The sequence below is a fragment of the Scyliorhinus torazame genome, chromosome 15 (genome assembly GCF_047496885.1).
Source record: "Scyliorhinus torazame isolate Kashiwa2021f chromosome 15, sScyTor2.1, whole genome shotgun sequence".
NCBI lineage: Eukaryota > Metazoa > Chordata > Chondrichthyes > Carcharhiniformes > Scyliorhinidae > Scyliorhinus > Scyliorhinus torazame.
In genome coordinates, this window is record NC_092721.1 from 184,680,886 (window position 1) to 184,695,591 (window position 14,706).

Below are 14,706 nucleotides of genomic sequence, written 5' to 3' on the forward strand. Positions count from 1 at the left end.
AAAACTCTTAATTCCTTTCAACTAACCTCTCAGTCACTTTACCTAAAGTCCATTTTGTTAACTCGTTGGAATGTTTTTCACATTAAAGTTGCTGTACAAATTATTGCTCCAGCAGTCTTTTTAACAAAAGACCAATCACTAATATCAGAGCACTGAGTTATGAGAAAGGAATTGGGTGTTCTAGCTTCCGGTTAAAGAAAATAAAAATTAAAAACCTTTAGAGTATAAAAATTGCCAAACAAAAATATCACAACCCATTTAGCTAATCTTCTACCATTCTGGGTGACACGTGATACTACTTTTCTATAGATTCCATAGAATCCCCATCATGCAGAAGGAGGCCCTTCGACCCCCTTGGGTCTTCACCGATTCTCCCAAAGAGCACACTATCTAGGCCCACTCCCCTGCCCTATCCCTGTACCCCACCTAACCTGCACATCCTTGAACACTAAGGGGCAAATTCACATGGCCAATCCACCTAAACCACACATCTTTGGACTGTGGGAGGAAATCAGATCACCTGGAGGAAACCCAAGCATACATGGGGAGAATGAGCAAACTCCACACAGTCGCCCAAGGCTAAAAATGAAAAAAGAAAATCGCTTATTGTCACAAGTAGGCTTCAAATGAAGTTACTGTGAAAAGCCCCTAGTCGCCACATTCCGGCGCCTGTTCAGGGAGACTGGTACGGGAATTGAAACGTGCTGCTGGCCTGCCTTGGTCTGCTTTCAAAGCCAGCGATTTAGCCCTGTGCTAAACCAGCCCCACGAGGCTAGAATCAAACCCGAGTTGTGAGGCATCAGTGCTTATCCACAGAGTTATTCTTTAATCATGTCAAAGGGAAGAGGATTATTGGGGAAAGACTTGGAACCATTAGGGACCAAGGGCGTAATCCGTACATCAATCAGGATGAAATTGGTAGCGTGTTAAACGAGTATTTCACGTCGGCCTTCACTTTGGAGAAGGAGGATGTAGGTGCAGAATTCAAACAGAGGAACTGGGAGGTTCTTGAGCAGTTTGACGTAGGGAGTGATGAGGCACTGAAGCTTTTGGCAGGCTTAAAATGGACAAATCCCCGGGTGCGGATGAGTTGAATCCCAGCTGCTGTGGGAGACGAGGGAGGATCAGACAAGGGCTCTGATTCAAATTTTCTATTTCTCTCTAGCCACACAGGAGGTACCATAGGAGTGGACGACAGCTGATGTGGTTCCACTTTTCAAGAAGGGTGGTGGAGGTAAATTAGGGAATTACAGACCAGTGAGTCTCACATCAGTTGTAGGGAAACTATTGGAGTAAATTCTGAAAGGCAGAATCAACCTCCACTTGGAGAGGCAATGTTTGATCAAAGACAGTCAGAGGGAGGTCATGCCTAACAAATTCAATTTAATTTTTTGAAGAGGTGACCAGGTGTGGAGATGAGGGTAGTGCAGTCGATGTAGTTAATATGGATTTCAGCAAAGCCTTGACAAGAGTCTACATGGGATACTGATAAAGAAGGTGAAAGCACAGGGGATCCAAGTTAATGTGGCAAGTTGGAGCAAAATTGGTTTAGTGATGGGAGACAGAGGGTGATGGTAGGAGGTTGTTTGTGTGACTTGAGGCCGGTGTCCAGTGGCGTACCACAGGATGGCAAGTAATTTTGCAGATGACACAAAGATTAGCCGGGTGGTTGACAGTGAAGGAGGAGGTCTTAGGTTAGAGGAGGATATATAATCGGATGCTCAAGTGGGCAGATCAATGTCAGATGGAATTTAACTCTGAAAAGTAAGAGATGAGGAGCTTTGGCAGGAATAACACGACAAGGGAGTACTCAAATGAATGACCGATCACCAGGAAGCTCAGAGGAACAGATGGATTTTGGGTTGCTTGTCCACAGATCCCTGAAGACGCAGGACAGGTGGGTCGGGTAGTTAAGGTATAAGGCACACTTCCCTTTATCAGCCGTGGCATAGATTATAAGAGCAGGGGGGTTATGTTGGAGCTGTACAGAAGTTTGGTAGGGCAAGGCTGGATTAGTGTGTTCAGTTCTGGTCACCACACTATAGGTAGGATGTGATTGCAGTGAGGGTGCAGAGGAGATTCACCTGGATGGTGCCTGGGATGGAGCAGTTTTGTTTTGAAGCGAGACTGGGTAAGCTCGTGTTGTGTTCTTTGGAGCAGAGAAGGCTGAGATGGGACCTGACTGAGGTCTATAAGATTATGAGGGGCATGGATGGAAAACAACTGTTCCCCTTAGTTGAAGGGTCAATAACAAGGGAGCATAATTTTAACACGAAAGGCAAAAGGTTTAGAGGGGATTTGAGGAAACAAATTTTCACCCAGAGGGTGGTGGGAATCTGGAATGCGCTGCCTGGGAAGATAGTTGAGGCAGGAAACCTCACAATCTTTACAAATCACTTGGATGAAGACTTGAAATGTCTTAACAGCCAAGGCTATGGGTAAAGTGCTGGGAAGTGGGATTCATGTAGATTTTCACGTGTTTCTTTGGCGGTGCAGGCTTGATGGACCGAAGGGCCTCTTCTGTACTGTATGATTCTATGAGGGAGAAGAGAATAGAGAATTATGCTGATAGAGTAGACAAGGAAGAATGGGAAGGGGCTCGAATGAAGCACAAATGCCAGCATGAAGTATATGGGGTGAATGGCCTATTTCTGTGTTATAAACACTATGTAACCTCAGGGGGAGAAAATATGTAAAGGGTGAAAATTGGATTAGAAATAATCTTCAAAAAGAACAGTTGTTTCTAATGTAACCTTTCGTTCAACACAATGTAATCTTTTCTCAGCAATATAAATCTTCTGGAAATCTAGAAATTGTGCAGTTTATACTAACCTGGTGATCCATACTCATGTCTGGGTAAACGGCAGATTTTAGGCATCACTTCCATTAAAGTCTTCACATACTGCAAAATGGTCCCTTGTAGCTGGGGTTAAACATATAGAGAGGATTCTGTTAATGCAACAGCGGCAAAGCACTTTTATAAGTCGTAAACATGTAATTTATTCATTAGGCCTGGGCTATTATGCACAACAGATCAAGACTCTCTGAAGAGTTGCTTCTCTTCAGCCTCCACACTTGAATTTCTATCTCCTAATTGAATAGAATTTTGAGCATTAGGCATAGCTTTTCAAATGCAAACGTTTTCCCTTTGCCTCAAAATTCTCGCTCTTGCTTTCTAATTTAGATGCTCGATGGCTGCCGACAAAGAAAAACATGCTTTTTGAAGTAAAATTTTATGCAGTCTGAAAGTGGGAAATCTGTAATAATTTACAAATGGATCGTCCTCAGAAATTATAATATTCCAGGAACACAAATTAACACTTGCTGCTTCAAATCAACACAGATAGGAATGAGGATTTTTCACAATCTAAACATGTAACTAACACTTAACAGCATACTGGAGCCTTAAGATGAACCAATTCCTGGAGCTCTATATTAGTTGTTACCATAGCATCAGGAGTGCTTTACAAAGACACAGGTCATCTGGCTCATCAACTCCCCACTTAATCTAATCCAATTACCCAGCTCACTTCACACATTCTCTACTTTTTCTCTTTAAACCAACAATTTAATTCCTTTCAAAATCTAAGTTAAAATATAATGTCGGGGAAGGGGTGGTTTTGTGCTTAGTGGAATGCAGATTCCAGTGACTATTACCAAGTTTGTCCCGGCCTTGGTTTTGGAATAAAATATCAATTGATTATTTGCAACTCAAGTGAAAGGTTGCTAGGTCCTGGTCTGAACTGGTTGATTTCTGTTCTGGTCCCAGGACCAGTCCTATTTTTATAGGTTCTTCACATACTCTTAGCGCAGACAAAGATTTTTGAATCTTGCCCATGTCAAAATGATTTTTAAAAAAATTCATACCTAGTCAGTAATGTCAAGAGAGGGTTGTGTAATCGCCATCACATACAATTTCAGAATTGTTCATGTACCAGATATTCTGATCAGCATCAGACCGGTTGCATCCAACGCTGATCAAGGCCGAGAACCACCCATTAACCTGGATATGTTTAAAAAGGCTAAATTTCCAATCCACTCTGCAGAAGAAATCCCTCAGTGCAGAAATCCATGCAGAGAGCAGAAAAGAGCATCAGTGCAGAACCAAGAACTATTTACAGCACTAGTTGCCATACGCCAAGTGTAAATGCCCAGTGGGGGATGTTAGTGAATGAGTGATGGGTGAATGAGTAGGCTGGGTAGGTGGATGAGGTATGCGGGCAGGATGGTATTTCAGGGGCATAGTCAGGTGTTGGATATGGGGGGGGGGTTAGGGTATGGGGGCCAGAAGAACCTGGGGATAGTCAGTAGGGATCTGTGAGAGTGACTGGGTGGTCAGTTACCCAGTGGTCAAACCAGGATTTTGCTGTCCAGGGAACTAGCCACGTACATCCATAGACACTGCCTGAAGTCTTCGACTCAACTCTGAGTCGGACACTTTTCAGAGGGTCCTGGGGAGCAGGGGAATTATTGCCTGCTGGATATTCGAATTTCCTGGGGCAAATTCCCATGGAGTCGGCACAATGGAGCTTCTTCGAGGTCCCGATTTAATCGTACGTTAAGTCTCTGATCATCCGGAGATCAGAAGATCTGGGTCGTTTTCTTTCTTTTACTGTTTTGGTTTGCATAGATTCATGTTTATTCTGATAGGGATGAAGCCCAAATAAACTATTCAAAAACTATGACAAATTGTGATCTGTTGTGTTTTTAGGATAATTTGCCAGCATCTAAGAAAAAGCTTTAGAATTCATCAGAAAGGAAATAAAGATGAAACACACTCAACAAAACACATTGATGCACTGAAAACTAACTATTTCACAAGGTCACTTTCAGATTATTAAAGATTATTTTCAACAGTAAAAGCATTTTAAGATTGAACAATTGTAAAAGGCTTGAATAGTGTCAGTGCAATTTTACAAAATATACTTACAAGGCTCTTAACAACTTTGAGCAGTTCTTCCATTACCACAGCAATTCCTTGATAGCCCAGAAGCTTGCAAATTGCTCGAAAGTGAGGGGGGCCGACAAAATTTTTGTAGTTGCTATAAATGCTGCTGTATGCCAAGTTCAGAGCCTATAAATACATCAATGAAAGTCATTAAATGGAGTTTTCTTTGTAAATATTATCAATGAGCAGGAAGAAGGGTGGGGGGGGGGGGGGTGGAGAGGAGAGAGAGACCACGGCGTAGTGGTAAGGTCTCTGACTTGTAATCCAAGCGAATGCACTGTGGACACAGTTTCAAATCTCACCACAGCAGCAACTTAAAAACCCACCTAGCCCTTTAGGGAAGGAAATCTGCCTTCCTTATCTGGTCTGCCCTACATATGACCTCCAGGTCCACAGCAGTGTGGTGGCGCTTTAAAAAAAAAAAAAATTTAGAGTACCCAATTCATTTTTTTTTCCAATTAAGGGGAATTTAGTGTGTTCAATCCACCTGCCTTGCACATCTTTGGGTTGTGGGGGTGAAACACAGGGTCCCAGGTTCGATTCCCTGCTGGGTCACTGTCTGTGCGGATTCTTCACGTTCGCCCCGTGTCTGCGTGGGTTTCCTCCGGGTGCTCCGGTTTCCTCCCACAGTCCAAAAACGTGCAGGTTAGGTGGATTGGCCATGCTAAATAGCCCTTAGTTTCCAAAAGGTTAGGAGGGGTAATTGGGTTTCGTGGATAGTGTAGAAGTGAAAGCTTAAGTGGGTCAGTGCAGACTCGATGGGCTGAATGACCTCCTTCTGCGCTGTATGTCCTATGGGCAACAAATGCCTTGCCAGCGATTCCCATATCCCATGAAAGAATAATCAATCAATAGACATGGGAATACCATTTCAATTGTCCAAAGAACATGTAATTAAGGAAGAGAGATTACAGGGAGAAAATAGAATTAAAATAGAAGTGGTGCAACACCTTTTGGGAAGTCCCAAAGGTTTGACATCCAATGAACCACCCATGAAAATGTCATCACAGCAAACATACAGGGAAAGATTTTCCAGCCCCCCCCCAGCCCCGATGGGATCACCCAGTCCCGCTGAAAGTTATTGGACTTTTGGCTGGGCTTCCGAATCTCCCATGACAGGTCCTAAAGAATCCTGGCCACAGATTAAAAAATATTTCCAAATAGGTTATTTTTAAAACAACTACAAATTATAGCAAGATGGGGTGGACACATGAGATGTAACACATTAGATTACAAGACCCAACTTTAAACACATACCAGGTCAATGGAATAAACATGTTAATTCAGCTGGCTGCAATGGTCAATGTGAAATGATGTGGTGTGGCTATCGCAAACAAATTCACAATACCCAAAGGCCTAAAAAAAGGCCATTACTGCATCATCAATTGGCAAATTCTGTCTGAAAAGCCAGGATGGCTGCTATAGAAATAAAATAGGCATTGTACTGTGCTGTTAGCTTCGCAGCATCACCTTCATCTTCTAATCAAAGATTCATGGGCTCAAGCCTGACTTCGAGAAACGAGCACATAATCTAGGCTGACATTTCAGTGAACCAGTGAGGGAATGGTGCACTCTCAAAAGCAGTCTTCCAGATGAGACATTAAACTGCTGCAGTGATGGTTCAGATGCACGTAAAGGGTCTGAAGGCACAAAGAGCAGGAGATCCTTCTTGGTGCCCAGGTGAGCATTTATCCCTCAACTGAATACTACCAGAAGTAATTGTTCACACTCAACAGCCTCTGTTCTCAGGTGCTTTAAGCCAACATAACTTCAAGTGATATGACCAGCAACATCTACAAGTAAATTCACAGTGAAAGATGGTCCCGGGATGCCAGTCCATCACCAGTGATGTCAGTGCACACACTGCTTTCATTTGTCAACAATTGAGACACTCTTTCAGAGGGCCGGTGCTAACTATGGGCTGAATGGCCCCCTTCTGCACTGCAGTGATTCTGTAATCTATCAATTTCCAAGAAAAAGAATTAGGCACAAAAGAGGTGTGCCAGGCTGGCATAAACATCATCAACTTTTGTGGATATTCAAATTGCAACACCTCCATCTGACTTGGCATATTTCACATTGTGAGGTCGTCAAGTTGCTCATCATAAAATCCACGCAATGCTTTTTTTTCATGCAGTTTGTTAATTCCTGCAAATTCACTATACATGGTTTGTACCCTGTTACAATTGAAAGAATTTAACAGAACTTTGTGCTGCATCACTCAATCTTTAAGATTAATTATGGAAATACAAATTTATGGACTATTGATCCCGAAGGCAACATCAATAAACAACCTAACCTGTTGAATATCTCTTGTATTATTCATTGATTAAAGGCATGAAAGAGAAATTACAAGGAGATATTTGAAAAGGTAACTCCCCAAGTTTGTAACAGTGATTTGAAAATAAATGCTGAAGTGACAAAATTAAAACTAATCAAAAAAAAGTCTTTCCTAAAAACCTGAATGTCACAGGCAACATCAAATACAAAAGGTAGAAGATGAAATAGAAATAGTCAAAGGCAATAAGTAGATAAACGCAGGACAATGATTATAACATTCGGCAACAGGAAATTATTCTGTGCAACCTCAATGTCACCATCAAGAATAGTTCCATTTTTGTATGAGATCAGAATTGTGTGAAATTGAAAAGCTGGACCATGAACTTTGAAGTAACATAGCAACTGGAGACATTTGATTTACACTGCTTCAGAAGTAATCTGAAAACTAGTTGCATAGAATGACAAGATTACATTTCAACTAGCACAGAGGAAAAGAGGTGATATGGAGTGACAACACGGAGGGCTGTCGAGAGCAAGCGGGGTGGAGGGCAAGAGATTGGAGGTAGGCTGAGGGGGGGGGGGGGGGGTTCGGTCGAGAGAGCACTTGGGAGGTGGAGCAAGAGAGTGGAGGAGAAGGTGGAAGAGCGGAACGCAGTGGGAAGGGGGAGTGAAGTGTGGGAGGGGGAGAGAAAAAGGGGGAGATACAGAAGGGGGGAATGAGAGAGAAAGGAAGAGTAGCAGGAGAAAGGAGGGGAAAGGGAAGACAGGAGTAGAGTCATTACTATGGTTAGCTTTGATTTATGTAATCGCAACCTCAGACAAAAAGGTGAAAAGTACAACAGATTTGGGAGGGTACCTCATATTTAGGAGCACTGCAGGAAGGGAATGGAGTTGTCATATTTTGGGGGTGGGTGGTGGTGGTTTTGGAGTACTGAAGTCACTGGCTTTATTTATTATCCCATGCGAGGATGAAAAATAGGCTGGTAACTTTGCTCACTGAAGTTTCCTGGAGTTGGGAACTGGGACTCTCTTGGAGATAGGTGTGCCTGGAGCCCTGTAGCATGGGATTGGGAGAATCAAAGGGTCCCAGTGTCTGACAGAAATGACACTTGGGAAAGAAGAGGAGCCTACAATACTGGAGAAAGCTGGCAGTATCAGTGACTTGCAGCCAACTAAGAACTTCAGGAGAGATGGAAGAAGAAATAAGTCAGCAAATTATAACAGGACAGCAGATGGCTATTTGACCCATTGTGTGTGGCCTTTATTTTCTTCTTCCCTCCTTATAAAGTGATTCTCTCATCTCATTAGTATGGCACAAATTGCAAAGACAATAGCAATAGAGCATGCTTAATAAACCAGAATGATTGGCATTACAGTGTCGAGGGAATTATTGCAGCAGCTTTTGATCGATGTCAACAGGAGCCATATCTGGTTTCATTGAAAATAGTCTTGAATGCAGACATAAGAAAATTCAACTAAAGAAATGTTTGTCTTTTTTTACATTCATGAAAGGAAAAAGATGATCATCAGAAGTGAGATCTGCATCCATCAGGATACAATCCTTTACAGCAAACATACTAATGAGTTGCATAATAATTTGAAAGAGTCACATCCAATTCTGTCTCTTCTGAAAATGTTTCTACAGATTCAATTACTGGCAATAGTGACGGCAGCTTTCTTGGAATGAATCTCGAATGGTTGACTGATGTATTTTCAACCAAAAACTTTTTAAATCAATCACCAGCAGACAATCAAACCCAGAGTTTAGAAAGCTGTGCTTACAGCAGTTCTATAATGGAGACCATCAATTCTGGGCCTGATTCAGATCTTATCTTGTATCCGCGCAATTAATCCAGCAGGGGTGGTCAGGTGGCAATCAGCCAAGAGAAAGACAAGGCCAGAAAAGTCAAGCTAAATATATGCCGGTCAAGGACTGAATCTGAAGACCTCTTGTTCTATAAGGCTGAGTCACAGGCTCCAGGGTTCATTAAGAGTCAGATGACATTCTATTGCCATCATGGTTTTTGGTTCTATTTTATGTTAACATTTAACATGAAATCTCCTGTGCAAACATTTAAAACAGAAATCCTGTTTCTGAACAATTGCCTGTAACAATCTACACTTTTACTGGATGGTGTGGAGTGAGACTCTGAACTTTCCAACTCCGTTACCATCTTACATATAAATAAAAACATATTCATCACCATTCACAAGTAATTTACGCCATTTCCAGGAGGTGGGTGGAGGGTTCAGGTCTTCATAGATGAGTTCAAAACACGCGAGGGACATTTGACTCCCATTCCCTTGTTGATTGATTGATATTTATTGTCACATGTACCGAAGTACAGTAAAAAGTATTTTTCTGCGGCCAAGCGAACGTACACAGTACATACATAGCAGACAAAAGAATAATCGACAGAGTATATTGACAATGATACATATATCAACAAATAGTGATTGGTTACAGTGCGGAACAAGGGCCAAACAAAAGCAGCATAGGGCGTTGTGAAAAGTGTTCTTACAGGGAACAAGTCAGTCCAAGGGAGAGTCATCGAGGAGTCTAGTAGCTGTGGGGAAGAAGCTGTTCCTATGTCTGGATGTGCGGGTCCTCAGGCTTCTGTATCTTCTGCCTGATGGAAGGGCCTGGAAGAGGGCAAAGCCTGGGTGTGAGGGGTCTCTGACAATGCTGTCTGCCTTTTTGAGGCAGCGGGAGGTGTATACAGAATCAATGGGAGGATGGCAAGCTTGTGCAATGCGTTGGGCTGAGTTTCTTGTGATCTTGGGCTGAGCAGTTGCCATACCAAGCTGTAATGCAGCCGGATAGTATGCTCTCTATCGCACATCTGTAGAAGTTTCCTCTTCCCCTTGAGGTTGTTTCCTGATGGTGATGACAGTATGGCTGTAGGGTTAGCCCTGCGGGTCCTCATTTTTGTTGAGGAATGTTCCCTTAGAACTATTGTGGTTGTGATTATTTTGGTTTGTGTTATATTGGGGTTTCTTTGCTGTTGACTAGGTACAAGTCTTTTATCTGAGAGAGGAACATGTTAGGTATATTCTGGTGCCTCTGATGTTGCTTGAAATGGGGGAGGGGTGTTCTGGCACAAGACTGAATGTGGTGCGGAAATCCTACCCTTTTTTTCTGATGGTCTACACAATGGCAGTAACTAATTTTAAACTTTGCTTTTATGATTGTATGGGGAATTCATCATCCTATCAAAAGGAAACAAATCCTTTCTTTTCTTAAGGAGAAATTGGACATAGTCCTGTTACAGGAGACTCACTTGAATGACAAGGAGTACTCAAAGTTAATGCAGAATTGGATAGGACAGGTCTTCTTTGCTTCCTTCTAGACAAAAAGCAGGGGTGTGGCAGTTTTGGTCATCAAGAATGTCCCCTTCAAAATGGAGAATTGTGTTAAGGATAAGGGAGGCACGTACGTGATTATCAAAGGAGTAGTACATTGAAAAACTCCCTCAATTATGAATGTATATGGCTCGCCAAATTACTCCCCAGAGTTCATCACCAAAATTTATTTGGCCTTTGCGTAGTTGGACTCGGCTAGTTCTTTCGTGCGTGGAGAATGTAATTGCCATCTGAACCCCTTGCTGAACAAGCTCCCCGGTTACTAGAAATCCTCCAACCCCCCTCACCCATGCATGTTAGAGCTGGAGCGCTGGCGTCGGCCCGTGAGGAACTGGGGTATCTGGATGCATCCGAGCGATAGGAATTTTTCTCAGCCCCTCATCAATGTCACATGAGAATCGACTATTTTCTGATGCCTGGGACTATGCTACATTTAGTGTTCTCCTGCTGTATGGGAAGCATTGTAATCTCTGACCATGCTCCCATCTTCCTGGTACTTTTGCTTGAGGGCTGCCCTCCTACCAGTCTTACTTGCCTCAATTACTTGCCCCCCCCGGTCTAGGTCATGCCGGTTTCACAACTCCCTGCTTAAGGATAAATCCTTTATCATCGACTAGAAGGAGTTTTGAGTTTTTTTACTTAGTTAATTCCCCTTCTGAAGTCACCCCTTCTGCATCGTGGGCAACCTGCAAGGCTTATGCTGGGGGGTTGGTTGTTTCTGAACAAATAACAAAAGGCAGAGAATGCTGGAGAGGCATTGCCGGTTGGAGGTTTGCTTCACCAAGGTAGAGAAATATAGGATTCCTAGCAAGCAATTGCTGAAGGAGGTTAACGTAACTAGGGTGGGCTCTCAAATCTTTATTGACACAGACCGAAAGAAGTGTACGGTTCACAAAGCAAAAACTGTATGACTTTGGGAATAAACCGAGTAAGTACTCGGCCTTTTGACTAAGGAGGTTAGGGCCGGCTCGAAGGCTTTCCCGCTTTTGGGGGAAGGGGGGTTTAATGAAAATTGGAGAGAAGAACAGCATTTAGGGATTTCTCTAGTGTATTATATAAATCAGGTCAATCCGGTGATGTGGTGGCCCGCAAGGAGCGCTTCTTCACTTCCCTCGAACTCCCTGTGGTTTCAAAGGGTTAACGCTTGGCCCGTAGTGCTCATATCACTAAAAATGAAGTGACTATGGACATTAAATAGCTTCAATCGGAGAATGCCCTAGGGTTAGACGGTTTTGGGTGTGAGTTTTACAGGGAGTTTAAGAATCTGTTAATGGAGCCTTTAGCTGGTGTGCACTGTCATTTCTTTGAGGGAGGTTTTCTGCCACTGATACTTTGGATGGCAAACATCCCGCTAATTTTTAAGACAGGCAAGGATCTGGAGGAATGAGTTTCCTACAGGCTAATCCCGCTTCTAAATGTCGATTTGAAATGGTCTAAAGTATTGGTGGGCAATTTTACTGATGATTGACTGGGAGCATCAGACTGGGTTCACAAAGTGTAGGTTTTTCCAGTAATGGTTTTTAAATTTTTTTCAATTAAGGGGCAATTTAGTGTGGCCAATCTATCTACCCTGCATATATTTGGGTTGTGGGGGTGAGACCAACGCAGACATGGGGAGAATATGCAAACTCCACATGGACAGCGACCCGAGGCCGGGATTGAACCCGGGTCCTCAGCATCGTGAAGTAGCAGTGCTAACCACTGCATCACAGTAACACCCTAGGTTTTCCAGTAACAATGTTAGAAAGATATGGAATGAGATTCAGGCTTTCCAGAAGTGGGCACTAGATGGCTGGTGACCTCCTTCATGGTGGTGAAAGCCTTTGACTGATGGAGTGGCATTATCTGGTGTACACACTGCACACATTTGGGTTGGAGGTAGCACAGTGGTTAGCACTGTTACTTCACAGCTCCAGAGTCCCAGGTTCGATTCCCGGCTTGGGTCACTGCCTGTGCGGAGTCTGCACGTTCTCCCCATGTTTGTATGGATTTCCTCCGGGTGCTCCGGTTTCCTCCCACAAGTCGCGAAAGACTGTTAGATAATTTGGACATTCTGAATTCTCCCTCTGTGTATCCAAACAGGCGCCGGAATGTGGCGACTAGGGGCTTTTCACAGTAACTTCATTGCAGTGTTAATGTAAGCCTACTGGTGACAATAAAGATTATTATTTAAATAGGTTCAGGCGCTACACCATAGGGCCTGGGCGGCTGTACTCACAAATGATTTTAGGTCCGAGAACTTTTGACTTGCAGAGAGGGACCAGACAGGGGTGTTCCCTGCCCCCTTTGCTGTTTGCATTGGCCACAGTCGATTTGCAGAGGCAATTATGTGGGACCCCTTTTGTTGGGGTTGGGATGTGGGGAGGGGCAGCTTCAAATTGCTCTTTATGTAGATGATGTGCTGCTGTTTGCGGCAAAGCCGGATGTTCCCACTATTATTGATGTGCCTTCTCCGGTCATACAATTAATTTTACAAAAGAGAGTTGATGGATACACCCCCTCATTCCACCTCTTGGCAGATTTTCCCTTCAGGTGGTCACCGTTGGGGTTTAAGTCCTTGGGTGTTCGAATTACTTCCTCTTTGAGGCAGTTATACGAGGCTAATCTTCCTCAGTTGATTGCTTCTATTAGGTGGGATTATACCCGTTGGTTCGTCCATCTCGGTCTCATGGCTGGGCAGGATTGCCTGATTAAAATGAGTGTGCTGCCTAGATTGCTGTACTCCTTGCAGATGTTGCCAATCTCGTCAGCTAGAGTCTTTAACGGACATTATTGGAATGATCAGTTTGTTTATTTGGAATAAGAAGCCTAAAGTTCGTCAAGTTACAGCCCCAGGTTCCAAGGTGGGCTTGGATGTCCCAAGTGTTAGGGTCAGACACTTCATGAGCCCTCATACCCTGTATATCCCATCCATGCGCACTCATACTACCCATACCGTATGTTCACCAGCAACGTTAACGATGAAAATATTGCCGATTTGTTGTAAAAACCCTTTTGGTGCACTAATGTCCTTTAGCGAAGGAAATCCGCCGTCCTTAACTGGTTTTGACCAACAGCAATGGACTCACATTAAATGCCCTCTGGAGATGGTCTAGCAAGTCATTCAGTAGTACATCAAATAGCCACAAAAGTCAAAAAGGAACAAAAACTAGACAGATGACCCAGCAATGTCCTCAGCACCGGTAAGTACAAAGACACATCCAGCTCGGTCAACCCATCTAACATGTCGGGGCTTGTGCAAAAATTGGGGATGTGTCCCACAAACTGGTCAAGCAAAAGCCTGATATCATACTCTCAGAATCATAACTTACTGACAATAGCCCTGACAGCATAATCACCATTCCAGAGTATGACCTCTCCCACTGGCAGACAAACCCAGCAGAGGTTGAGGCACAGTGGTATACAGTCAGGAAGGAGTTGGCCTGGGAGTCTTTAACATTAACATCGGACCCCATGAAGTCTCATGGAATAAGTCAAACATGGACAAAGAAACCTCCTTTGGAGTACCACCTACCATGCACTTTTGCACGACCCACTCCCCACACAGCTGATGATTTTGTACTCCTCCCTGTTGAACACTAATTGGAAGAAGCACTGTACTCTTGCTTGGGGATTCAACATCCATCACCAAACTGGGCTCATGACAGATGCGGAGAGAAAAAACGACCCTTGTCCTCACCAATCTGTCACGTAAGCACATGTCGATGACAGTACAGGTAAGAGTTACCACTGCACAATTCTTATGGAGAGGAAATTCCGTCTTTATGTGAAATATACCCTCCATCGTGGTGTGTGGCACTACCACCATGCAAAATGGGATTGTTTAGATTTGAAACCTCGTGGTCTAGCATAACGCTCACTCCACCACTATCATCAAGCCAAGGCATCAATCCTGATGAAGAGTGGTGGATAGCATGCCAGGCATACCTACAAAATGATTTCACAGGACTACCTGCATGTCAAACAGCAGAAGCAGCATGTGACAGACTGAGGTCAAAACTCTGCAGTGCTGAATGGTGGTTTTGTTTTTATTTGTTTACGGGATGTCGCAGGCTGGGCCACCATTTGTTGCCTAGCCCCAATTGTCCTCGAGGGGGCAGTTAAAGAGTCAACCA

General features: G+C 43.5%; 1 protein-coding gene across 2 annotated transcripts in view; it reads right to left on the reverse strand.

Annotated features, from left to right (window-relative positions):
• The window catches only part of cyfip1 (cytoplasmic FMR1 interacting protein 1), a 275,966-nt gene that overhangs the window by 31,740 nt on the left and 229,520 nt on the right, over positions 1–14,706 (reverse strand). For both annotated transcript variants that reach the window (XM_072477252.1, XM_072477253.1), the window contains exons 24-25: positions 4,931–5,074; positions 2,833–2,923 (exon numbers count right to left, since the gene is read on the reverse strand). In XM_072477252.1, coding sequence (XP_072333353.1) covers positions 2,833–2,923; positions 4,931–5,074 — 235 coding nt within the window. The remainder of the gene's footprint in view (positions 1–2,832; positions 2,924–4,930; positions 5,075–14,706) is intronic.